This window comes from Mirounga leonina, unplaced genomic scaffold, assembly GCF_011800145.1.
Source record: "Mirounga leonina isolate KUSES-001 unplaced genomic scaffold, KU_Mleo_1.0 Mir_91, whole genome shotgun sequence".
In the NCBI taxonomy this organism is placed as follows: domain Eukaryota; kingdom Metazoa; phylum Chordata; class Mammalia; order Carnivora; family Phocidae; genus Mirounga; species Mirounga leonina.
Window position 1 is genome coordinate 20,467,140 of NW_023270839.1, and position 27,367 is coordinate 20,494,506.

Here is a 27,367-nt window from a genome sequence, read left to right on the forward strand (position 1 = left end):
ACAGCATGAAAAAAGTCTTGAAGTACAGAAATAGCATGGTATATATTAAACACTGAAAAGTTTGATTTTATCAGTAATTTTTGAGTCAAGGAGTTTGGCAAGAATCAGATCATGGAGGGCCCTGATGTTACTGTTAATAGGGTTAGTTCTCAAATTATTTCACCTGTATTGTAAAACTGGGTCTAGGCTGGGAGAGGAAATAGAATTGGGCAAGTCTTGAGCAAGGAACAATGGAGGACCCATGCCAGGGAAACAGTTCTGGGCTAGAAAGAAAAGGATCTTAAAAATAGAGTAGGTAGAAATTTATGTTTTGAATTTAACAGCTCCAAAACCATGCTGTCCAGAGGGAGTACATCATGGGAAAACAATTGTTTTGACTTAGGGCAACCCAGAGAATAGAAACAAAAAAAAAAGGTTAATATGGCTGTGACTGTACGAAGTACAGGGCACTAAAATCTTGTTACTTTGTGTACAAAAATGATTTGATTCACAACTTTTCCCCAGCCTTTGGGCTTTGTAAGGTCATCATTAGGATCTTAGTTAACTGGTGGGCAGATGATGAGGTGAAATTTAAACCAGCTTAAGTTATCAGCTCTTGAAAAAAATAAAAATGCTTCCCTTCTAGGAAGAAGGTAATGTGGTAGCCATAGAGCGTAATTTCCTGGTGGTGGGGTTATAAGGAACCGGGGGGCCCAAGTAAAGGCTGCCTGTTGATTTCGATTTTCTAGCTTCTCTATTCATATGGCATCTAAGTGCGTCTGAATCTCTTCCAGGCTCACATTGCAAGGCAAGGTGGTTTTTTCTCAGCAGAAGCGCCAGTGTTTTTCAAAGCGAGATACTGGCATCAGCAGCATCAAAAAAATACTGAGATCTAAGGTAAAAATGTGTATTCGTTCCAATTACAAGAATTTCAGTATGGGGCGAGGCTGGTGAGCTCCACGCGAACCGAGACGACCGTAACGCCTGCGCGCCCCTCCCCCTGCGGCCCGCTGGCGTCCGGGCCGTTCAGAGCCGCCCGCCAGGCCCCGCCTCAGCCCCGCTGCTCCTCCCCTTCCCCCTCCCCGCGCCTCCCGCCGCAATCTTGGCGGGAAGACGCCAGCTGCTAAGCCGCCGGAAGATGTCGGGGTCGCGCGCGGGCAGTGAGGAGAAGGTGGGCTCCAGACAGCGACTCCAGATGAAGGTGAGCAACGGCTTGTTGCTTTCGGGTGCGCTCCTGCCCCGGTGTGCGTGAGGCATTGCCGGGACCAGGCCCGAGAGGGCACGAAGACTTGGCACCCACCGCCTCCACACTCCGGAACTGGTTTCCGCTCCTTGGGGCATGTCTCAGCTTAACGGGTTTTTCGGGGGTGTTGTTTCAAAAGATAATCGGGGATCCCGGCCCCCTATTTTCCTCTATGGAAACTCGGCCTTCAGCGTTGGGGAAGGTTATTAGTAACCCTAGAAATAGGGACAGGATGGGATCAGGGACTCTGCGTTTGCCTGTGGGGCAATTATTGTCGGCTTTCCACTCTGAAGACAATTCCAGTTACTCAGAAGGTGACAGTTGGGGTAGTCTCCTCAGTTACAACTGTAATTATTATTACATTATTACTGGTTTGCCGAGTCATGGGTAAAATAATGCAGCCAGTTATAATAAATAATTAAATTTAGGTTAATGAGTTAGGTATCTAGATTTTGGTGAGGAAAAGTTTCGTTACAGGCTATCACTTTGGATTTATTTACACAGACCTGTAAGAAAAGGCATAGGATCTGGGATTCTAATGCTCTCTTTTCTTTTATTGACCTGAATAGGTGAATGAATATAAAGAAAATCAAAACATCACTTGTGTATCTCTGAGACCAGTACAGACTACAGTTTTAGGAAAAACACCTAAGGTTTATCTTGTTCCCTTTTCACTCAGTAATTACAAGCCAGACCAAATTAAGCACTCCAAATCCCTATTGGATAAGAATTCTAACAATGAAGTTGCATGTAAGAAATGTAAGAAGACTGAAATAAGGAAAACTTGCAGAAGGATTTTAACTCCAAGGATGGAAGGCACGTCTTCCAAGGCAGAATCTACTCTGCAAAAATCATCCTTAGATGTTTATACTGAAAGTAACAAGCGACAACACAAGAGCACTTCGGATACAGTGATTCTCAGTGTTGATACGGAAAGCAGTCAGGATCTAGACAGTGATGAAGATACCACACCAGGCCTGGTAAGAATTTAATTACTAGCTTATTCAAATTTTTCTTATTTTAAAATTTGAAGTTCTGATAAGCTAACGGTATCCAGGGTTTATGTATGTTTAATTGAAATTTTATTTTTTAAATGTTGAACACAACTTCCTTGGTTAATTTTACTCTTGGTTTTGATTTGTCAAGGAGAGGATTGACTTAATCTTCATTCTGTTTCCCTTTTTCTTCCTCTCAGTTTATTGCAGATATTTTTGGGTCTACTTACTATTTATGGTGTCTTGCTCACCTTTACATATTTATGCACAGTATACCAGAAGAAGTTGGCCTGTGGGACATATGGCATTTGAGTGACCCTTGATATGAGGGTAGGAAAGTCATCAATTGATTAATATAGCTGAATAATATTTCCTCTACAAAAAGGAGAAAAATGATGGAGTAGAGAAGATACATGAGAAACACTTATTAGTACTATTGAAAATAATAGTTTGAATCAGTTAAAGGAATTAAGCATCTAATTTTTAGACTTCTATTGCCTTTAAGGAATGTTGTACTTCAATGAAAGTGACAGATTTTATGCAAGGCAAGATAAAACCATACCACATGTCAAAAGTTAATGGAACAGAAAATGATGATAGGGGAAAGGGAGATAGGATAATTGTGGTGGTGTTCTTTTGAAATAGGAATTCAGTTTATGCTTTACTGTCTCAAGAGGTAAGAACTAGGACCTCTGGTGGGACATCGTGGGTCTGTTATTAGTGCATTGGACTGGGGGGTTGAAAGCCTAGGTTTTAGATGTGGCTGCTTCTAAGAAACCTTGTGTTTTTAAGCAAATCACTCGACAGTGAGGGGATTGGATAAGATCATTGCTTCTCAAACTATAGCCTGTATCAGAATTTCCTGGAGGGCTGTTAAAACTCCATTGCAGGACTCTACCACCAGAGTTTCTGATTTTCGAGAAGTTTTGGGGTGGGGTAAAGAATTGGCATGTCCAACACAGTTTCCTAGAGATGCTGGTGCTGTTGGTCTGGGATGTCATTTTGAGAACCACTGGATTCAGTTATCTCTTTGGCCTCTTCGACTATAAGATTCTGAGTATATGAGGCTAGTGGGAAGTAGATTTTATTTTTTTAAATTTATTTAAAAATTTTTAAAAATTGTTTTTTAATTTCTGTTAACATACAATGTTATATTAGTTTTAGGTGTACGATATAGTGATTCAACAATTCTATATACCGCTCAGTGTTCATCATGATAAGTGTACTCTTAATCCCCTTCACCTATTTCACCCATCCCCCTACCCACCTCCTCTCTGGCAACCATCTGTTCTCTATAGTTAAGAATCTGTTTCTCGGTTTTTCTCTTCTCTTTTTCCTTTGCTCATTTGTTTTGTTTCTTAACTTCCACATGAGTGAAGTCATATGGTACTTACCTTTCTCTGACTGATTTTGCTTAGCATTATACTCTCTAGCTCCATCCATATTGTTGCAAATGGCAAGATTTCATTCTTTTTCATGGCTGAATAATATTCCTGTGTGTGTGTGTGTGCATGTGTGTGTGTGTATGGATATATATATGGGTATATATATGAATATATATATACCGCACCTTTTTCTTTAAGTTTTTTTATTTTTAAGTAATCTCTATACCCAATGTGGGCCTCAAACTTAAACACCAAGATCAAGAGTCACACACTGTACTGACTGAGCCAGCCAGGCACTCCCCAGATCTTCTCTGTCCATTCATCTATTGAGATTTTAGCTTGACCTAAGAAAATAGGGTCAGAAATTAGAACATTAAGAGTAAATACTGAAGCTAATCAAGCAGAGTCAGACATGCCCAGCATATATTTAAGTAGGACAAACTGAAAGATCTAGCATCCTTTTTTTGTTTTTGTTTTTGTTTTTTTAAAGATTTTATTTATTAATTTGTCAGAGAGAGAGAGCACAAGCAGGGGGAGCGGCAGACAGAGGGAGAAGCAGGCTCCCTGCTTAGCAAGGAGCCAGATGCAGGACTTGATCCTAGGATCCCAGGAACATGACCTGAGCCGAAGGCAGACGCTTAACCAGCTAAGCCACCCAGCTGTCCCAAGATCTAACATTTTTATAGGACATTTCATTCTTTTCCTTTTCATTAATTATCTTTTTGGAGCAAAATGACTAAGGCTTTATGGTACCATGCTTTAGAAACAATATTTTATTTATAAGCTTATTTCTTCCCCAAATGAGGGAAGGCTTTGTCACATCACAGACAAGTGTCTTGACCTGTAAGTCAAGAATTTTAGGGGCGCCTGGGTGGCTCAGGCGGTTAAAGCATCCGACTCTTGGTTTCGGCTCAGGTCATGATCTCACGGGTGGGGAGATTGAGCCTAGCAGTGGGGCTCTGTGATTAGTGGGGAGTCTGCTTGAGATTCTCTCCCTCTGACCTTTCCCCCATTTGCACTCTCTCTCTAAAATGAATAAATCTTAAAAAATTTATTCTATTTTCTGGGAAACTTGCTAAATTTTCTCTCTCAGCACTTTTGTTAAATATTTTAACTTCACAGGGACGCCTGGGTGCCAGTTGGTTAAGCATCTGCCTTCAGCTCAGGTCATGATCCCAGGGTCCTGGGATGGAGTTCCCCCATCAGGCTTTGCTCAGCGGGGAGCCTGCTTCACCCTTTTCCTGATGCTCCCCACTGCTTGTGCTCTCGCGTTCTCTCTCTCTCTCTGACAAATAAATAAAAATCTTTAAATTAAACAAAATATTTTAACTTCACAAAGCATTTATTTCTTTTTTTTTTTTTTTAAAGATCTTATTTATTTATTTGACAGAGAAAGAGAGAGACAGCGAGAGAGGGAACACAGCAGGGGGAGTGAGAAAGGAAGGAGCAGACTTCCTGCTGAGCAGGGAGCCCAATGCGAGGCTCGATCCCAGGACCCTGGGATCATGACCTGAGCCGAAGGCAGGCGCTTAATGACTGAGCCACCCAGGCGCCCCTCATAAATTTAAGTTTTGAGAACATTTTGGGCTTACAGAAGAGTTGCAAAAATGGTACAGAGGATTTTGATATTTCTTTCACCTGGCTTCCTCTTGTGTTAATGTCACCTACATAACTGTAGAACACTTATCAAACTAAGAAATGCTACAATAATATTAACTAAAGTACAGAATTTATTAGGATTTCACCAGTTTTTGTTTTTTTTTGTTTTTTTTTTTGTTTACTAATGCCCTTCTGTTCCAGTATCAAGTCTAGGATTGCACAGTGCATTTAATAGCCATGTTTCTGTAGTCTACTCCAGTCTGTGACAGTTCTTCAATCTTTCATGACCTTGGCACTTTTGAAGAGTACTGAAAAGTTATTTTGTGTAATGTTCCTCAATTTGGGTTTGTCTGCTATTTTCTCATAATTAGATTAAGGTTTTGCATTTTTTGGGTGGGGTACCACAGAAGTGAATGTGCCCTCCTCAGTGCATCATATCGGGGTGTACTTGATACTGATATGTTTTACTGGTGATGTTGACCTGGGTCACTTGGCTTAGGTGGTGTTTGTCAGGATTCTCCAATGGAAACAACATTTTTCCCTTTGTAATTACTAAATATTTTGAGGGAGATACTTTGAGACTATGCATAAATCTGGTTTCTGTCATCAAGCATATGTTTATTTTTTTATTGAGATATAATTTACATAACATAAACTTTACTATTTTTTTAAAGATTTTATTTATTTATTTGACAGAAGAGAGAGAGAGCGAGAGCAGGAACACAAGCAGGGGGAGTGGGAGAGGGAGAAGCAGGCTTCCCGCTGAGCAGGGAGCCCGATGCGGGACTCGATCTCAGGACCCTGGGATCATGACCTGAGCCGAAGACAGACGCTTAACGACTGAGCCACCCAGGCGCCCAACATAAACTTTACTATTAAAAAGTGTACAGTTCAGTAGTTTTTAGTATATATACAAGATTGTACAATCATCACCACTATCCAGTTTCAGAACATTTCTTTCACTATGAAAAGAAATCCGTACCCATTAGTAGTGACTACCAACTCCTCCACCTCCCTAACCCAGCCCTGGAAACCACTAATCTACTTTCTTTCTCTATAGATTTGCCTATTCTGGACATTTCATACAAATGAAATCATATAATATGTAGCTTCTTGCATCTGGCTTCTTTGACTTAGCATAATGTTTTCAGGGTTCATTCATGTTGTGTAGTGTGTATTGGTACTTGATTCCTTTTTATGGCTGAATAATATTCCATTGTATGGATATACCATATTTTGTTTATCCATTCATCAGATGATGAACATTTGGGTTGTTCCCACTTTTTGCTATTATAAATAGTGCTGCCACAAGCTTTTGTTTATGAGTTTTTGCTGAACAAATATTTTCCATTCTTTTGGGTATATACCTAGGAGTGAAATTGCTGGGTCATATGGTCAACTGTGTTTAACTTATTGAGAAACTGTCAAATTGTTTACCAGACTGGCTGCACGATTTTTACATACCAGCAGCAATGCATGAAGAGTCTACTTTCTTTACACCCTTGCCAACACTTGTTATTTATCTTTCCTAAAAATTAAAAAAAAATTGATTGTAAAATACACAATATAAAATTTAGCACCTTAACCATTTTTGAAGGTACAATGTAGTACTTTATGTTGTTTACTTATGTTGTTTTGCAATCAGTCTCCAGAAATCCTTTCATCTTGAAAAACTGAAACACTATCCCATTGAATAACTCCCCATTTCCCTCCTACTGCCATCCTCTGGCAACTACCATTCTACTTTGTGTCTCTTTGAATTTGACTAGTATAGGTACCTCATAAAAGTGGATTCATGGTATTTGTGTTTTTGTGACTGGCTTATTTCATGTAACATAATGTCTTAATTATTCATTTTTTTTTTAATTAAAAAATTTTTTTTTGGAGGGGCTAGGGGCAGAGCGAGAGGGAGAAAGAGAATCTTAAGCAGGCTCCATGCCCAACATGGAGCCAGACCCGGCTCAATCTCACAACCCTAAGAGCCTGAGCTGAAATCAAAAGTCAGACGCCTGGGCGCCTGGGTGGCTCAGTTGGTTAAGCGACTGCATTCAGCTCATGTCATGACCCTAGAGTCCCGGGATCTAGTCTCACATCGGGCTCCCTCCTCGGCAGGGAGTCTGCTTCTCCCTCTCACCCTCCCCCCTCTCATGCTCTCTTTCTCTTCATTCTCTCTCTCTCAAATACATAAATAAAAATCTTTAAAAAAAAAAAAGTCAGACGCTTAACCCATTGAGTCACCCAGGCGCCCCCACCCCCAATTTTTTTTTTTTTATTAAGTAAATTCTAGGGCCAATGAGGGGCTTGAACTCAACCCTGGTATCAAGAGCTGTATGCTCTACCAGTAGAGTCAGCCAGGTGCTCCTTGTCTTTTTGATTATAGCCATTCTAGTGGATATGATGTAGTGTCTCATTGTGGTTTTGATTTGCATTTTTGTAATGATCAGTAATGTTGAGTGTTTTTATTTTTATTTTTTTAAAGATTTTATTTATTTATTTGACAGAGACACAGCTAGAGAGGGAACACAAGCAGGGGTAGCGGGAGAAAGAGAAGCAGGCTTCCCGTGGAGCAGGGAGCCCGATGCAGGGCTTGAACCCAGGACCCTGGGATCATGACCTGAGCTGAAGGCAGACACTTAACGACTGAGCCACCCAGGCGCCCCTTGTTGAATGTTTTTACATGTACTTATTGGCCATTTGTGCTTTGGAGAAATAGCTTTTCTAGTCCTTTGCCATTTGAAAAATTAAATTGTCATTTTGTTTTGAATTATAAGAGTTCTTTATATATTCTGGACACTAGACCCTTATTAGATATATCACTTGCAAGTATTTTTTCCCGTTATTTATTTATTTATTTATTTATTTATTTGTTTGTTTGTTTGTTTGACAGAGAGAGAGACATAGCGAGAGCAGGAACACAAGCAGGGGGAGTGGGAGAGGGAGAGGCAGGCTTCCCGCTGAGCAGGGAGCCCGATGTGGGACTCCATCCCAGGACCCTGGGATCATGACCTGAGCCGAAGGCAGACGCTTAACGACTGAGCCACCCAGGCGCCCTTTTCCCGTTTTTTTGTACTTCATTTTCATGTTCTTGATAATGTCCTTTGACGTAACAAAAGTTGTTACTGATTTTATTTTCTTAAGATTTTATTTATTTATTTGAGAGAGTGCATGAGAGAGCAAGAGAGAGAGCACAAGCGGAGGGAGAGGCAGAGGAAGAGGGAGAAGTAGACTCCTCACTGAGCAGGGAGCCTAATGTGGGGCTCGATCCCAGTACCCCAGGATCATGACCGGAGCTGAAGGTGGATGCTTTACCAACTGAGCCACTCAGGCACCCCAAAAGTTGTTAATTTAAGTTTAATTTTTTTTGAGAGGGAGAGAAAGCGCACCCACGTGAGTGGGGGAGGGGGAGTGGCAGAGGGAGAGAGAGAATCTTAAGCAGAGTCCATGCTGAGCACAGAACTGGACTCAGGGGTCGATCTTTCATAACTGAGATCATAACCTGAGCCAAAATCAAGAGTCAGACACTCAACTGACAGAGCTCTGCTATTATGCATGGTGTTGTTTTCTTAAAATCATTTTCTGATTGTTCATTGTTAGTGTATAGACATATAACTGATTTTTGTATATTGATCTTACATCTTGCAACTTTGCTGAGGTTGCTTATTAGTTTTTTGTGTGAATTCTTAAGCATTTTCTATATATAAGATCATGTTTTGGCAATAAAGATAGTTTTATTTCTTTCTTTTCAATCTGGATGTTTTTTAATATTATTTTTTCCCAATCGTCCTGTCCTAATTGTCCTAGAATCTCCAGTACAGTGTTTAATAGAAGTAGCAAAAGCAGACATATTTTCTTGTTCCTTAGCTTTAGGGGAAAAGCTTTCAGTCTTTCACCATTAAGTATGATGTTAGCTGTGAGAAACATCTATTTTCAAAAAACTTTTCTCTCAAGTAATTATAGATGTATAACAATTTGCAGAAATAGTACAGAGAGGTATCATGTAGTCTTCACCCAGTTTTTCCCAGTGGGTACATCTTATATATCACAGTATCAAAACGGGGAAATTCACATCATACAAGGTATGTGTATAATTCTGTATCATTACAATGAAGATACAGAACTATTCCATCTCCACAAAAATTTCCCTTGGGCTCTTTGTTTTTTTAAATTTATTTTAAGTAGGGTCCATTGTGGGGTTTGAACTCACCACCTTGAGATCAAGAGTTGCATGCTCTATGGACTGAGCCATCCAGGCACCCCAGGCTATTTCTTTGTATTAGGCCTGTAGCCCTCCCTCTCACCCTCTTTAGCCCCTGGCAAGTGCTATTTTTTTTTTTTTAAAGATTTTATTTATTTATTTGAGAGAGAGAATGAGATAGAGAGAGAGAGCACGAGATGGGGGAGGGTCAGAGGGAGAAGCAGACTCCCTGCTGAGCAGGGAGCCCGATGCGGGACTCGATCCCGGGACTCCAGGATCATGACCTGAGCCGAAGGCAGTCACCTAACCAACTGAGCCGCCCAGGCACCCAAGTGCTAATTTTTTTTTTTTTTTTGGTCTCTACAGTTTTGTCATTTTGAGAATATTATGTAAATGGATTCATATAGTTTGTGAATTTTTGGCATCAAGCATGTTTTTAATTCAAGTTCTTTGATTTTTTTTAAAAACACATCACCCTTTGTTTTATGGATACAGTAACTTCTTAAGTGTTTCTGAAGATAGTGAAGTTTTTAAAAAAATGTTTATTTCCTACATATGTTTATTTTGAGAGCCCACTTTTTCTGATGTTGTTTGCTTGGTCTTCCTGTTAAATGTTGCAAGTTTTTGACAGGTGGGTGATGGATAAGAATAGTTTGAATTAGGGCGCCTGGGTGGCTCGTTGGCTAAGCAACTGCCTTCGGCTCAGGTCATGATCCTGGAGTCCCGGGATCGAGTTCCGCATCGGGCTCCCTGCTCGGCGAGGAACCTGCTTCTCCCTCTGACCCTCCTCCTCTCTCTCATTCTCGCTCTCCCAAATGAATAAATAAATCTTAAAAAAAAAAAAAAAAGAATAGTTTGAATTAAACATAAGCACTTAAAGATATTGATTATTTTTCTTAATTTTCTTAATTGTGTCTGTGGTAATTAGAATCATTTAAATTTGTTTCTTTGATTTTGAAATAGAATCTTATGAAACCCTTGATGGTGGTGATGTTTTTCCTTGAAAAGCAGTTGTAAAGGCAGTGACACAATAAACTTTCACTTTTGCTGCCACTATTATTTTGTGTGTGTGAGGAAAATTTTTATTTTGGTCAAAGTAATACATGTACATCCACATTTAAATCATATAATTCACACACATATATATATATGCACACACTCACAAAGGTAATTCCATATGTACATACATATATACTCAAGCAAATCAAAACATCCAGCAGTTTTCTGCCACCTACTTCTCTGTTTGTGATTGCCGCTGCCCAATAGACTGATTATACTTTCAACTTTTTTAGCTTTTATCCTTTCCGTATTATCTATTGATTTAATATGGAAGGTGAAGACTCGTTTCATTCATGCTACACCTTATACGCATGTGCCCACCCACTCCTTTCCCTTCTCACGTCTTTACTAGGTATAGCCCAAGCTCTAGTAGAGTTGTAACAAAGAGTTTTTATGGCTTCATATATAAAAATATATATATATATTTTTTTTTTTTCCATGAAACATTTCCTGAGCACCTACATCTTCCTATTTCATTCTGGACTGTTTAACGCTTTCTTGGCCTTCCTTTTACCATTTTCCTTTGAATTTCTTTAATCTTTTATCATTCCTATGCTGGAACTTCTGTACCCTAGGTACTGTCTTGGATCTTTTTTTTTAGTTTATTCCCTAATTTTGGTGAAATGCAGCTTAGAGCTTCCCGAGAAAAGGTGTACACTAATAACTTTCTCCTCCATTTTCTCTGCTCCTCTTTTTACCCCTCTCCTACACCTTTTCTCAGGAAGCGCTAAGCTGCACTTCACCAAAATGTATGTATGTACATTTTGTGTACATACAGATATTATGTATCTGACAAAGTCTTTATGCTGTACATTTGATTGATGGCTTAATTGATTTAGAATTGTAAGTTGAAAATAATTTTTCCTTAAAATTTTAAATATACTCTTTCATTGTCTTCTAGCTCCCCTCAGTATTGAGAAATGTCATTCTGATTCTTGCTTCTTCGTGATCTTTTTCCCTTATTGGCAGACTTTTTTTTAACCTCACTTATCTCAGGTGTTAAGAAATTTTGTGATTTGTGTAAGCTTTGGTCTTTTTTCATTTGTTGTGCTGCATACTCATTGGGCCCTTTTAATCTGGAAACTCATGTCTTTTTTTTTTTTTTTAAAGATTTTATTTATTTATTTGAGAGAGAAAGAATGAGAGAGAGCAAGCACATGAGAGGGGGGAGGGTCAGAGGGAGAAGCAGACTCCCTGCTGAGCAGGGAGCCCGATGCAGGACTCGATCCCGGGACTCCAGGATCATGACCTGAGCCGAAGGCAGACGCTTAACCGACTGAGCCACCCAGGCACCCCAGGAAACTCATGTCTTTAGTTTCAAGAAACTTTCTTATATTATTTCTCTAAAAACTTTCTCCTCCATTTTCTCTGCTCCTCTTTTTACCCCTGTAACTATTAGTTGAATATTGGACCTCCAAGCTTGATTCTCTGGTTTTATTGTCTTTTCTGCCTGTGCCTTTATCTTTTTGTTGTTGTTGTTCTTTTATCTAAATTTCCTTAACTCTTTGAATGAATTTAAAATTTTCTGTCACACGTTTCTTTCTCTTTTGTTTAATAAAAAGATAACTGTGAGTAATGGTGAATTAATGATCAGTAGGAAATAATTTGCTATTAGGTTACACTACTAGACTTCTGATATGTCACTTGTTATTTAATGTAATGAATAAAGCAGATGCAATTTGAAGGAAAGTATACATTTGAGAATTCAACACCTAGTTTTATGAGGTGCTTTTGCTGTGGATCATGCAAAGTAACAATTTTTTTGGTGTAATTTCATAGGATGAATTTTCAGGATTGTCATCGTACGAAAGGAAGAGACTGAAGAATATATCAGAAAATGCAGACTTTTTTGCTTCTCTTCAGTTGTCTGAGGTTTGTGTGGAATTTCTAGTTAAGAGTAAGATGCCATTCCTCTTGCCTGTAGGTCAATAAAATACTCATAGTATCAGGTTTCAAACATCAGATAAGGGAGGGTAAAATTAGGACTGAGTTTTGCATTTAATAGGAGGAGGTTACCATATTTTATTGATTCTAAGACGTTTTTTTCATTTTAATGTTTTTGAAATTGACATCTTGAAACTGTAACTGGCAGCTTTTCCTCCCTTTTGTTGGTGCATAAGATAATGGTGTCTTATGAATGGTTGTCTTGGATTCAGAGGAACAGAGTATGTTCCAAGTGGTTGCTTTACCTCTAAAGGATAAAGGAGAAGTAGGAGGAATGGGTTGAGGGAGGTGTGGTAGAGGAGTGAGAGGACAAGCTTTTTTTTTTAATCCTTTTTCCCCCTAAGATTTATTTATTTATTAGAGAGGGGGAGAGAGAGCACAAGTGGGGGTGGGGAACGGGACAAAGGGAGAGGGACAAGCAGACTTCCTGCTGAGCAGAGAACTAGACACAGGGACCCTGGGATCATGACCTGAACTGAAGGCAGACGCTTAACTGACTGAGCCACCCAGGTGCCCCTCTTTTTTTGAAAAATCTTAGAGACTAGGTGGAAATATGCTTTATATAGGGAGCTTTAAGGATAAATGGCCAGGGGTGCCTGGGTGGCTCAGTTGGAATCGAGCCCTACGTCAGGCTCCCTGCTCAGCAGAGAGCCTGTTTCTTCCTCTGCCTGCCAGTGCCCCTTGCTTGCACTCTCTCTATCAAATAAATAAATAAATAAAATCTTTCAATAATAATAATAAATTCAAAATCTTAAACAAACAAAAAAAAAGGATAAATGGCCAGATGTATGCTAGTGTTTTATAATCATTATAACTAAATGTGTAATTTACATTGTGTCTTCACACTGTGGGTAAAACTGTGTGTGAGATAGCCCTTCAGGAGGGTGTGTGATATTTTCTTTCAAACTGTAACAAGCCCTTGGCTTTATTTAAAAATTACTTGATTTCTTTGATTACACATTCCCAAATATTCAGCATGTGTTTGGATCTTGAGGGAACGGAGGGTGACTTAATATAAGGGATTATATTGTTAAGTCATTAAAATTGGAAAATTCATCAGAAATTTAGACAAAGTATCTATGATTTTGATTTTAGTTAACAGAAATTATGATTTGATTTATAGAAGTGTAATATAACTTTTCTGGAGAATATCAAAGTAGAATTGCCTGTAGTAGAAGTTAAATATTTTAATTTATAATAGTGTATTTGATTAAATGTTTAATGTTCAATCATGTAAACTCATTAGCAACCTGGTCCAAGGTATCAGAATGTCAGTACTTTCTGATACCTTGTCAGAATGTCATTACAACGTGGGGCTTGAACTCATGACCCTGAGGTCAAGACCTGAGCCCAGATAAGTCTGATGCTTAACCAGCTGAGCCACCCAGGTGCCCCAGTCCTTTAGATGGTATTTTTACTTGCTTTATTATTGATGGTTTATTTGTCTCATGTCTGTTACCAAGAGCAGGTATCATATTTTAAGGATCTTTATTTCCTATATAGATCTTAGTTTAGTGTCAATGAAGCAGCATACTTAATATTTTGTAAGGTAGTATCTTTACACGTATGTTTTGTATATTTTGCAGTCAGCTGCAAGGCTCCGTGAAATGATAAAGAAGAGGCAGCCTCCTGAATCCAAAAGGTAAAAGATTTGGTTTGCAATGCCTAAACCATGATGTATTGTTGAGTTATTTATAATATGCAAAATGGTTACCATGGTAAATAAGAAACTGTAATCTTAAACCTGTTGTTTCACATCCTCACGAGCATTTGGTGTTCTCAGTGTTCTGGATTTTGGCCATTCTAATAAGTGTGTATTGGTATCCCATTGTTCTTTTAATTTCTTTTTCTCTGATAACATGATGTAGAGCATCTTTTCATATGCTTATTGCTGTCTATATATTACTTTGGTGAACTGTCTGTTAAGGTCTTTGGCCCATTTTAAATTAAGTTGTTTGATTTTTATTGTTGAGTTTTAAGAGTTCTTTGTATATTTTGGATAACAGTCCTTTATCAGATGTGTCTTGTACAGATATTTTCTCCCAGTCGGTGGCTTGTCTTCTCAATCTCTTGGTAGTGTCTTTTGCAGAGCAGAAGTTTTTAATCTTAATGAAGTTTATTTCGTCGTGTTTTTCTTTCATGGATTATGTTTTGGGTATTTTATTTAAAAAACCATTGCTATACCCAAGGTCACCTACGTTTTCTCTTATTGTCTTCTACAAGTTTTATAGTTCTGCATTTTACATTATATGTGATCTTTTTTGAGTTAATTTTGTGATGGGGTTAAAGGCTGTGTCTAGATTTTTTTTTTTTGATGTGGTTATCCATTTGTTGAAAAGATTATTTTTGCTTCATTATCTTGCCTTTGCTCTTTTGTCTAAGATCAGCTGGCTCTCTGTTCTATTCCATTGATTTGTGTTTTCTTTCATCAATACAATACTGTCTTTAAAAACAATTACAGCTTTTCTTTTAATTTTTTATTGTTATGTTAATCACCATACATTACATCATTAGTTTTTAATGTAGTGTTCCATGATTCATTGTTTGTGTATAACACCCAGTGCTCCATGCAGAATGTGCCCTCCTCAATACCCATCACCAGGCTAATCCATCCTCCCACCCCCCTCCCCTCTAGAACCCCCAGTTTGTTTTTCAGAGTCCATTGTCTCTCATGGTTTGTCTCCCCTTCCCAATTTCCCCCCCTTCATTCTTCCTCTCCTGCTATCTTCTTCTTCTTCTTTTTTTTTTTTAACATATATTATTTGTTTCAGAGGTACAGATCTGTGATTCGACAGTCTTGCACAATTCACAACGCTCACCATAGCACATACCTTCCCCATTGTCTATCACCGAGCCACCCCACCCCTCCCATCCCCCACCACTCCAGCAACCCTCAGTTTGTTTCCTGAGATTAAGAATTCCTCATATCAGTGAGATCATATGATACATGTCTTTCTCTGATTGACTTATTTCGCTCAGCATAACACCCTCCAGTTCTATCCATGTCATTGCAAATGGCAAAATCTCATTCCTTTTGATGGCTGCATAATATTCCAGTGTATATATATACCACATCTTCTTTATCCATTCATCTGTTGATGGACATCTTGGCTCTTTCCACAGTTTGGCTATTGTGCACATTGCTGCTATAAACATCGGGGTGCACATACCCCTTCGGATCCCTACATTTGAATTTTTGGGGTAAATACCCAGTAGTGCAATTGCTGGGTCATATGGTAGCTCTATTTTCAACTTTTTGAGGAACCTCCATGCTGTTTTCCAGAGTGGCTGCACCAACTTGCATTCCCACCAACAGTGTAGGAGGGTTCCCCTTTCTCCACATCCCCGCCAGCATCTGTCATTTCCTGACTTGTTAATTTTAGCCATTCTGACTGGTGTAAGGTGATATCTCGTTGAGGTTTTGATTTGGATTTCCCTGATGCCGAGCGATGTTGAGGACTTTTTCATGTGTCTGTTGGCCATTTGCATGTCTTCTTTGGAAAAATGTCTGTTCATGTCTTCTCCCCATTTCTTGGTTGGATCATTTGTTCTTTGGGTGTTGAGTTTAAGAAGTTATTTATAGATTTTGGATACTAGCCCTTTATCTGATATGTCATTTGCAAATATCTTCTCCCATTCTGTCGGTTGTCTTTTGGTTTTGTTAACTGTTTCCTTTGCTTTGCAAAAGCTTTTCATCTTGATGAAGTCCCAATAGTTCATTTTTGCCCTTGCTTCCCTTGCCTTTGGTGATGTTTCTAGGAAGAAGTTGCTTCGGCTGAGGTCAAAGAGGTTGCTGCCTGTGTTCTCCTTTAGGATTTTGATGGACTCCTGTCTCACATTGAGGTCTTTCAACCATTTGGAGTCTATTTTTGTGTGTAAGGAAATGGTCCAGTTTCATTCTTCTGCATGTGGCTGTCCAAATTTCCCAACACCATTTGTTGAAGAGACTGTCTTTTTTCCACTGGACATTCTTTCCTGCTTTGTCAAAGATTAGTGGACCATAGAGTTGAGAGTCCATTTCTGGGCTCTCTATTCTGTTCCATTGATCTATGTGTCTGTTTTTGTGCCAGCACCATACTGTCTTGATGATGACAGCTTTGTAATAGAGCTTGAAGTCCGGAATTGTGATGCCACCAGCTTTGCTTTTCTTTTTCAACATTCCTCTGGCTATTTGGGGTCTTTTCTGGCTCCATACAAATTTTAGGATTATTTGTTCCATTTCTTTGAAAAAAGTTGATGTATTTTGATGGGGATTGCATTGAATGTGTAGATTGCTCTAGGTAACATTGACATCTTCACAGTATTTGTTCTTCCAGTCCATGAGCATGGAACGTTTTTCCATTTCTTTGTGTCTTCCTCAATTTCTTTCATGAGTATTTTATAGTTTTCTGAGTACAGATCCTTTGCCTCTTTGGTTAGATTTATTCCTAGGTATCTTATGGTTTTGGGTGCAATTATAAATGGGATTGACTCCTTAATTTCTCTTTCTTCTGTCTTGTTGGTGTATAGGAATGCCACTGATTTCTGTGCATTGATATTATATCCTGCCACTTTACCGAATTCCTGTATGCATTCTAGCAGTTTTGGGGTGGAGTCTTTTGGGTTTTCCACATAAAGTATCATAGCATCTGCAAAGAGTGAGAGTTTGACTTCTTCTTTGCCGATTTGGATGCCTTTTATTTCTTTTTGTTGTCTGATTGCTGTGGCTAGGACTTCTAGTACTATGTTGAATAGCAGTGGTGATAGTGGACATCCCTGCCGCGTTCCTGACCTTAGGGGGAAAGCTCTCACTTTTTCCCCATTGAGAATGATATTTGCTGTGGGTTTTTCATAGGTGGCTTTTATGATATTGAGGTATGTACCCTCTATCCCTATACTCTGAAGAGTTTTGATCAAGAAAGGATGCTGTACTTTGTCAAATGCTTTTTCTGCATCTATTGAGAGGATCATATGATTCTTATTCTTTCTTTTGTTAATGTATTGTATCACGTTGATTGATTAGCGGATGTTGAACCAACCTTGCAGCCCAGGGATAAATCCCACTTGGTCGTGGTGAATAATCCTTTTAATGTACTGTTGGATCCTATTGGCTAGTATTTTGTGAGAATTTTTACATCCATGTTCATCAAGGATATTGGTCTGTAATTCTCCTTTTTGATAGGGTCTTTGTCTGGTTTTGGGATCAAGATAATGGTGGCCTCATAAAACGAGTTTGGAAGTTTTCCTTCCATTTCTATTTTTTGGAACAGTTTCAGAAGAATAGGTATTAATTCTTCTTTAAATGTTTGTTAGAATTCCCCTGGGAAGCCATCTGGCCCTGGGCTTTTGTTTGTTGGGAGATTTTTGATTACTGCTTCAATTTCTTTAAAAACAATTAAAGCTTTAAAGTAAGTCTTACATTGGGTAGTCAGTCCTCCAACTTATCATTCTTCTTCAATATTGTGTTGGTAATTCTGTGTTTTTTGCCTCTCTCTATAAACTGTAGAATCATTTTGTCAGTATCCACAAAATAACTTGCTAGGGTTTTGATTGAGAGTACATTGAATTTATAGATCAAGGTGGAAAGAACTGACATCTTGACTATCTGTAAACATGGAATATCTGTCCATTTATTTAGTTCTTTGATTTTGTTCATCGGAGTTTTGTAGTGTACTTCGTATAGATCTTGGAAATATTTTGTAAGGCTTGAACCTAAGTATTTCATTGTGTGGGTGCTAATGTAAATGATACTATATTTTTAACTTCAACAAATTTCACTTGTTTATTGCTGGCATATAGGAAAGCAATTGACTTTTATATATTAACCTTGTATCCTACAACCTTGGTATAATCGCTTATTAGTTCCAGGAGTTCCTTTGTTCATTTTTTAGAATTCTTTACATAGACTATCATGTCATCTATGAACAAATGCAGCTTTTTTTTTTATTTAATAGATTACTGGTTTATTATAAAAGGATATAACTTAAAACAGCTAAAGGAAGAGATGCATAGGGCAAGGCATGGGGAAATGGTTCAGAGCTTCAGTGCCCTCTCAGAGTGTGTCCTCTCCCAGCACATCCATGTGTTCACCAACCTGGACACTCTTTTATTTTTTATTTTTATTTTAAAAAAATATTTATTTATTTGTTTATTTATTTTTTGAGAGAGCGTGCATGTGAGTGGGGGGAGAGAGAATCTTAAGTAGGCTTCATGCCCAGTGCAGAGACCGACTTGGGCTTGATGTCATGATCCTGAGATTATGACCTGAGCCAAAATCAAGAGCCAGCTGCTTAACTGAGCCACCTAGGCGTCCCCAACCTGGAAACTTTTGAACAAATATAGTTTATTTTTTTCTTAAATACAGTTTTTTTTTTCCAAATCTGTGTACCATTTATTTTCTTTTCTTGTCTTACTGCATTAGCTAGAACTTCCAGCATAATGTTGAAAAGGAATGGTGAGTGAGGACATCCTTGCCTGTACCTGATGTTGGTGGGAAAGTTTGGTGTTTCTCACCATTTAAGTATGACATTAGCTCTAGGTTTTCTGTAGATACTCTCTATCAAGTTGAGAAAGTTCCCCTCTAATTTACTGAGATTTTTTTTTATCATGAATAGGTGTTGGATTTAGTGAAAAGCATATTCTGCATTTGTTGATAGGATCATTTGATTTTGCTTTTTTAGCCTTTTGATGTGATGGATTACACTGAACAATTTTTGATAGATTACATTATGTGATTTTTGAGTGTTGAACTAGTCTTGCATACCTGGAATATATCCCACTTGCTTGTGGCTTGTAATACTTTTTGTACCTTGTTGGGTTCAATGTACTAATATTTTGTTGAGGGCTTTGCATCTGCTCATGAGAGATTATTGGTCTGTAGTTTTCTGTTTTGTAATGTTTTTGGTTTTGGTATTAGGGTAATGCTGGCCTCATAGAATGAGATAGTAGGATTCTCTCTGCTTCTGTCCTCTAAAAGAGATTGTAGAGAATTGGTACAATTTCATATATGTTTGGTAAAATTCACCAGTGAACCTATGTCAGCCTGGTGCGTTTTGTTTTGGAAGGTTGTTAATTATTGATATAATTTCTTTAATAGGTGTAAGCCTACTCAGATTATCTATTTCTAATTCAGATTGTGAGTTTAGCAGCTGAGTCTTTTCAAGAATTGTCCATTTCATCTAGGTTATCAAATAGGTGGGCATGGAGTTTTTCATATCATTCCTTTATTATCTTTTTAATGTCCATAGGATCTATAGTGAGACCCCTCTTTCTGATATTGATAATTTTTTTTCTTTATTAGCCTTGCCTAGAGGCTTATTGATTTTATTGGTCTTTTTAAATTTAATTTTTTTATTTTTTTAAGATTTTATTTATTTGAGAGAGAGTGAGAGCGAGAGAGATCACAGAGGGAGAGGGAGAAGCAGACACGCCACTGAGCAGAGAGCCCGTTGTGGGGCTCAGTCTCAGGACCCTGAGATCATGATCTGGGCTAAAGGCAGACATTTAACTGGCTGAGCCACTCAGGCGCCCCTATTGGTCTTTTTTTTTTTTTTTTTAATTATTTATTTATTTGAGAGAGAGAGACCGACCAAGCACAAGGGGAGGGCCAGGGGAGAGAGAATCTCAAGCAGATTCCACTGAGCATGGAGCCCGATGTGGGGCTTGATCTCAAGACCCTGAGATCATGACCTGACCTGAAATCAAGAGTTGTACACTTAGTTAACTGAGCCATCCAGGCGCCCCAAATTTTATTGGTTTTTTGAAAGAACTGGCTTTTGGTTTTGTTGATTTTTTTTTTTTTCCCCTCCCTCTGGTGATTTCCTGTTTTTAATTTTATTGATTTGCTCAACTTTTATTATTTCTTCTCCTTACTTTGGATTAATTTGCTCTTCTTTTTCTAGTTTCCTAAGTTGGAAATGGAGGTGATTGATTTTTGACCTTCTTTCCTAATATATGCATTCACTGTTATAAATTTCCCTATAAGCACTGCTTTCCCTGCATCCCACAAATTTTATTAGGTTGTGTTTTCATTTTCATTTAGTTAATATTTTTTATATCTTCTTGAGATTTCTTCTTTGACCCATGTGTTATTTAGCAGATTGTTTTCTTCCTTTTTTTTTTCTTTAAAGATTTTATTTATTTACCTGAGAGAGAGAGAGCACAAGCAGGGGAGAGGGGTAGAGGAGAGGGAGAATCAGACTCCCCACTGAACAGGGGGCCCAATGTGTGGCTTGATCCCAGGACCCTGGGATCATGACCTGAGCCGAAGGCAGATGCTTGACTGACTGAGCCACCCAGGCTCCCTTGTATGTTATTTCATTGAATTGGATTGTTCCAATGGATAACCAGGGACTGAGCCTACATTTTTCGGGGGGGGGGAGGTGAGAAGACAAGTTAATTACCTAGAAGATGTTTTAATAACTTGTTTGAAGGGTTGGAGTGTTGGAGAGGACATGAGCCTGAGCAGAACTAGGGAGGATTCAATTTCCCTTAGGGATGGTCCTTAGAATCATCCCTATCTCATTCAGGATACCTTGGGGTCAGTATAATGAGGCACCTGACTGAAAAGTGGTAGGATCCCCGAAGTTGCAGAGAAGAAACCGGAGCTTGGGATTGTCTTGACCAGGGAAACCTAAGTAGGGATGAAAAAATAAGAATAAAAATGCAAATGTATACAAAATGCTTTCATATAATCAGTACCGTGAATTAGTTTGTTTTTTTTTTTTTTAAGATTTTATTTATTTGACAGAGAGAGAGAAAGAACGAGCACAAGCAGGGGAGCGGCAGGGAGAGGGAGAAGCAGGCTCCCCGTCAAGCAGGGGAGCCCGATGAGGATCTCGATCCTAGGGTCCTGGGATCATGACCTGCGCTGAAGGCAGACGCTTAACTGATAGCCACCCAGCTGCCCTAATCCATGTGTTATTTGTTGTTTAATCTGTATGTAGTTTGGGTTTTCCAGGTATCTTTCTCTTATTGCCTTCTAGTTTAATTCAGTTGTGTTCTGAGAGCAAACATCGTATGATTTTCTTCTTTTTAAAATTTCTCTTCTTTTAAATTTAAGGTGTGTTTTATGGTCTAGAATGTGGTCTACCTTGGTGAATGTTCCATCTGAGCTTGAGAGGAAATGTGTATTCTGTTTTTGATGAAAAAAAATTTTTTTAAAAAGATTTTATTTATTGATTCATGAGAGACAGAGAGAGAGGCAGAGGGAGAAGCAGGCTCCCCGTGGAGCAGGGAGCCTGATGCGGAACTTGATACCAGGACTCTTGAGACCATGACCTGAGCTGAAGGCAACTGAGCCACCCAGGCGCCCCTCCCCCCTTTATTTTAAGATTTGTATTCTGTTTTTGAATGAACTGGTCTATAGATGTTGGTTATATCTAGTTTATGGATAGTATGTCAAGTTGAACTGTGCCCTTGCTGATTTGCTGCCTGCTGGATCTCTCCATTTCTGACAGGGGAGTGTTTAAGTCTCCAAATAAGATAGTAGAGGCACCTATTTTTTTTTTTTTTCCAATTCTATTAGTTTTTGCCTTACATAGTTTGATTATCTGTTGTTAGGTGCATTATGTTATGTTATCTTGGAGAATTGGCCCCTTTATCATTATGTAATGCCCTTCTTTATCCCTGATAACTTTTTGCTTTGAAGTCTGCTCTGTCTGAAATTAACATAGTCACTCCTGCTTTCTTTCCAGTTGTGTTAGCATGGTGTATTTTTCTCCATTCATTTACTTTTAATTTTTATGTGTCTTTATATATATATATATTTTAAAGATTTTATTTATTTATTTGACAGAGAGAGACAGCGAGAGAGGGAACACAAACAGGGGGAGTGGGAGAGGGAGAAGCAGGCCTCCTGCCTAGCAGGGAGCCTGATGCGGGGATTAACCCCAGGACCCTGGGATCATGAAGTGAGCCGAAGGCAGACGCTTAATGACTGAACCACCCAGGTGCCCCTGTGTGTCTTTACATATAAAGTAGATTTCTTATAGACAACATATGTTTGGGTATTGTATTTGATCCACTCTGACAATCTCTTTTAATGGGTGCATTTAGACCTACCATTGATGTTCAAATTGAGTATTGATATATTTGGATTAATATCTACCATATTTGTTAATATGGGTATTGATATATTTGTATTTATATCTACCTTGTTTGTTTATGTTTTCTACTTATTGCCCTTGTTTTTTGTTCCTATTTTTGCCTCCACTGTTTTTCTGCCTTTTATGGTTTTATTTTATTTTATATATTTATTATTTTTTAAAAGATGTATTTATTTATTTATTTGACAGAGAGAGACATAGCGAGAGAGGGAACACAAGCAGGGAGAGTGGGAGGGGGAGAAGCAGGCTTCTGGTGGAGCAGGGAGCCCCATGTGGAGCTCGATCCCAGGACTCTGGGATCATGACCTGAGCCGAAGGCCGATGCTTAACGACTGAGCCACCCAGGCGCCCTTCCTTTTATGGTTTTAATTGAGCATTTTATATGATGTCATTTTCTTTTCTTTCTTAGGGTATCCGTTATACTTTTTTCTGCTCTTTTTTTAGAGATTGCCCTAGAGTTTACGATATACATATATAGCTAACCCAAGTCCACTTTCACTTAACAGTGTACAACTACAGGGTGTGAGTGGGGTATAGTGTGAGTACCTTATAATAACAAAATAATCCTAGTTCTTCTTTCTTGTCCCTTGTATCATTGTTGTCATTCATTTCACATGTATAAATATACTTAAGTATATATATGCATAGGTGTGTATGTATATATATATATATACACATATTCATAAGATATATACGTAAGTGTACATAACCAAATATGTTGTTGCTATTGTTATTTTGAGATAGCTGTTATTAAGAATGAGGAAAATAATTTTTTTTTTTTTTACCTTATTCCTTCTTTGATGCTCTTCCTTTCTTTTTGTGGATCTGAGTTTCTGATCTATGTTTTTCTTCTCTCTAAAGAACTTCTTTTAACATTTCTTGTAAGGCACATCTAATGGCAACAAATTCTCTTAATTTTTTTTTTTTAAGTAAGTTTTATGCCCAATGTGACTCCAAGATCAAGAGTTGCATATTCTACTGACTGAGCTAGCCAGGTGCCCTTTCAACACTTTAAATATTTTACTCTACTCTGTTGATTGCATAGTTATGAGAAGATGGATGTAGTTCTTATCTTTGTTTGCCTGTAGGTAAGGTGCTTTTTTCCTCCTTTTTTCCTCCTGGCTTCTTTCAGGATTTTTTCTTTCTCTTTGATTTTCTCTAGTTTGGAAATGAATTGCCTAGGTGTAGCTTTTTTTTTTTTTTGTAGTTTTTGTAGGTCTAGTTATATATCTAGGTGTAGTTTTTACCATGCAAATATGGTAGATATTAATCCAAATATATCAGTACTCATTATGAACATCAGTGGTCTAAATGCACCCATTAAAAGAGATTGTCAGAGTGGATCAAGTATAACACCCAAACATATGTTATCTATAAGAAATCTACTTTAAATATAAAGACACATAATGCCAAAGAAGGGATTGACATTAATTTGGGGGAAATTCTTGGTTACTATTGTTTCAAATATATCTTCTGTTTTTCTCTTTTCCTTATCCTTCTTGTATTCCCATTATGTATATGTTATACCTTTTGTAGTTATCCCACAACTCTTGGATATTCTGTTCTTTTTTTTTTTTTTTTTTAGGATTTTATGTATTTATTTAACAGAGAGCAAGAGAGCACAAGCAGGGGCAGTGGCAGAGGGAGAGGGAGAAGCAGGCTCCCCGCTAAGCAGGGAGCCAGACGTGGGGCTCCATCCCAGGACTCTAGGATCATGACCTGAGCTGAAGGCAAACGCTTAACAACTGAGCCACCCAGGCGCCCCTCTGTTTTTCTGTTTTGTTTTGTTTGTTTTTTGTTTTTTCAGTCTTTTTTCTCCTTTTCAGTTTTGGAGGTTCCTATTGAGATATCCTTAAGCTCAGGGATTTTTTCCTCAGCCATGTCTTATCCAGTCTTAAGCTCATCAAAGGCATTCTTCAGGGGCGCTGGGTGGCTCAGTCGTTAAGCGCTTAGGCTCAGGTCATGATCCCACGGTCCTGGGATAGAGCCCCGCATCAGGCTCCCTGCTCAGCGGGAAGCCTGCTTCTCCCTCTCCCACTCCCTCTGCTTGTGTTCCCTCTCTCGCTGTGTCTCTGTCAAATAAATAAAAATCTTAAAAAAAAAAAAGGCATTCTTCATTTCTTAGTGTTTTTGATCTCTAGCATTTCTTTTTGGTTCTTTCTTAGGATTTCCATCTCTCTTCTTAAATTGCCTATCTGTTCTTCAGTGGTGTTTATTTTATCCATTAGAGACCTTAGCATATTAATCATAGTTGTTTTAAATTCCTGTTCTGACTGGGGCGCCTGGGTGACTCATTCGGTTAAGCGTCTGACTTTGGCTCCAGCATGATCTCAGGGTCTTGGAATTGAGCCCCATGTTGGGCTCTGCACTCAGCAGGGAGTCTGATTGTCCCTCTCCCTCTGCCCCTCCCTCTGCTCACGCTCTCTCTCTCAAATAAATAAAATCTTAAAAAAAAAAGTTCAAATTTCTGTTCTGATAATTCCAACATCCCTGCCGTGTCTGGTTCTGAAGCTTTCTATGTCTCTTTAAATTGTGTTGTTTGTCTTTAATTGTGCCTTGTAATTTTTTCTTGATAGCTGGACATGATGTACTAGGAAAAAGGAACTGTTGTAAATAGGCCTTTAGTAATGTGTCAAAGAGAAAGCTGTTCTATAGTCCTGTGATTAGGTCTCAGTTTTTTAGGGAGCCTTTCTCTCTGGACTGTGAGCTTAAGGAGTGTTTTAGTTTCTTTCCTCCCCTGTTAGGTGGGAGAGGACAGTAAGAGTGGGCTGGAGTTGGGTATTTCCTTTCTTTCAGGTTAAACTGTGATAATACCCTAGCAGGTTAAGCTCTGGTTAACTACTTCTCCTGAGGGCATGCCTTGTTAAGAAGAACAAAGTGCTCTGGTGTATTTCAAAATGGTTCTTTTTCACCTCCCACTGTGGGAAGCATGAGGGGATTTTTCTGTGATATTTACGGAGGACCTAGCTGAGCTCCTGGATGTATAATCTCACAAAATACTAGGGGTGAGACCCCCTTGAGGGTTTATTTTTTTTTTTAAAGACTTTTTTTTTAGAGCAGTTTCAGTTACACAACAAAATTGAGAGGAGGGTACAGAGATTTCCTGTATATTCCTCTGCCCCACATGCATAACCTTCCCCATTATCAACATCACTCAGTAGAGTGGTACATTTATTACCAAGGATGAATCTACACTGATATATCATAATCACCCAAAGTCCATAGTTTGCCTTAGAGTTCACTCTCTTGGTGTTGTACGTTGTATGGGTTTGTACAAATGTATAATGACATATATCCATCATTATAATATAAAAAGCATTTTTACCACCCTAAAAATCCTGTGTTCTCTCTGTTCATGACCTTACCACCCTCGACTGTAGCAATTATCTTTTTATTGTCTCCATAGTTTTGCCTTTAATAGAAGGTCACGTATTTGGGATCATACAGTATATAGCCTTTTCAGATTTACTTCTTTCTCTTAGTAATAGGTATTTAAGGTTCCTCCATGTCTTTTTATGGTTTGATAGCCTGTTTCTTTTTAGTGCTGAATAATATTCGATTGTTTGGATGTACTGTAGTTTATTTATCTGTTCAGTTAGTGGAGGACATCTTGGCTGCTTCCCAGTTTTGATAGTTATGAACAAAGTTATTATAAACACCCATGTGCAGGTTTTTGTGCGGACCACTCTGGAGTTTTTAACTTGTCCATGCTGAGCCTCCAGCAACTGGTCAGTTACAGTTCAGGTTTTCCTACCTTGGCATTGGTTCCCCTTGTGATTTTTGTTCTTGACTTTCTGTTCCAGTAAGCCACAACTCCTTATATTTGTCTGTCTCTCCAGTTTTGAGGCCAGCAGTTTGCATTGTGTCCTTGCCTCTCTTAAGGATCCTAGAAGAGTTATTGAGTTTTTAATCTGTTCATCTTTTTACTTGAAAAGACAGAGTGGTGAATTTCAAGTTCCTTATTTGTAGAACTGGAAATTGGAAGTTCTGAACTACTTTTTTAAAATGAAAAAACAGTGCATAAAAAAGTGGGATATGTATATGATTTAAAAAAGTAGAGTATATGGAAGGAAATGCAATGAAACATTTAAATATCTTTTCCATTTTAGATCTTAGTTCTCTAGGCCTTCTCCCTGGAAGAAACCACTGTTAATAGTTCCATGTATATTCTTCCATAGGTAATCTTAGCATGTACAAATGTATGTGTGTACATAACCTTTTTCTAAAAAAACAAATGGAAGTATATTCAACATGTACTGGACCTTGTTTTTGCTTCTTATATCTTAGAGTTCATGTCATATCAGTATGCAAAGATCTATTTCATTCTTCCTGTGGTTGCATATTATTCTTTTAGAGATGTATGCCATGATTTATTTTAACACCTTTCACCTCCCCGTGATGAACATTTATGATTTTATTTAAAAGCATGGAAACACAAATGTTCAATTAAAATCAGTGTCGTCATGTACATACATCTTTGTAATGGGTGAGTTTATTTATGAGATACATTCCTGGAAGTTATCTCCTTAATATTAATAAATATATGTAACTGTTTTATAACTTGAGGTTTTTTCTCCCACTCCTTTAGAAAAAAGCCTAAGAAGAGAGAAAATGGGACTGGATGTAGAAGGTCAATGAGATTACTAAAAGTAGATCCTTCAGGAGTGTCATTACCAGCAACCCCAACTCAGCCGACATTAATAGCAGATGAAAATGTAAGAAAGTGCAAAAACAATATATTACTTTTTTTTCCCCCAAGATCTTTTTTTTTTATTCTTATGTTAATCCCCATACATTACATCATTAGTTCTAGATGAAGTGTTCCATGATTCATTGTTTGTGCATAACACCCAGTGCTCCATGCAGAATGTGCCCTCCTCAAT

The 27,367-nt window shown here is 38.3% G+C and overlaps 1 protein-coding gene across 3 annotated transcripts in view; it reads left to right on the forward strand.

The window, feature by feature from the left end:
• Window positions 1-912: 912 nt before the first annotated feature.
• The window catches only part of WDR76 (WD repeat domain 76), a 55,458-nt gene continuing 29,003 nt past the window's right edge, over window positions 913-27,367 (forward strand). Inside the window, exons 1-5 of one of the 3 annotated variants that reach the window (XM_034994742.1) lie at window positions 913-1,180; window positions 1,792-2,202; window positions 12,235-12,327; window positions 13,986-14,041; window positions 27,073-27,199. In XM_034994742.1, coding sequence (XP_034850633.1) covers window positions 1,118-1,180; window positions 1,792-2,202; window positions 12,235-12,327; window positions 13,986-14,041; window positions 27,073-27,199 — 750 coding nt within the window. In that variant the 5' untranslated portion in view covers window positions 913-1,117. The remainder of the gene's footprint in view (window positions 1,181-1,791; window positions 2,203-12,234; window positions 12,328-13,985; window positions 14,042-27,072; window positions 27,200-27,367) is intronic. The other 2 variants (XM_034994741.1, XM_034994743.1) reach the window with 2 other exon arrangements.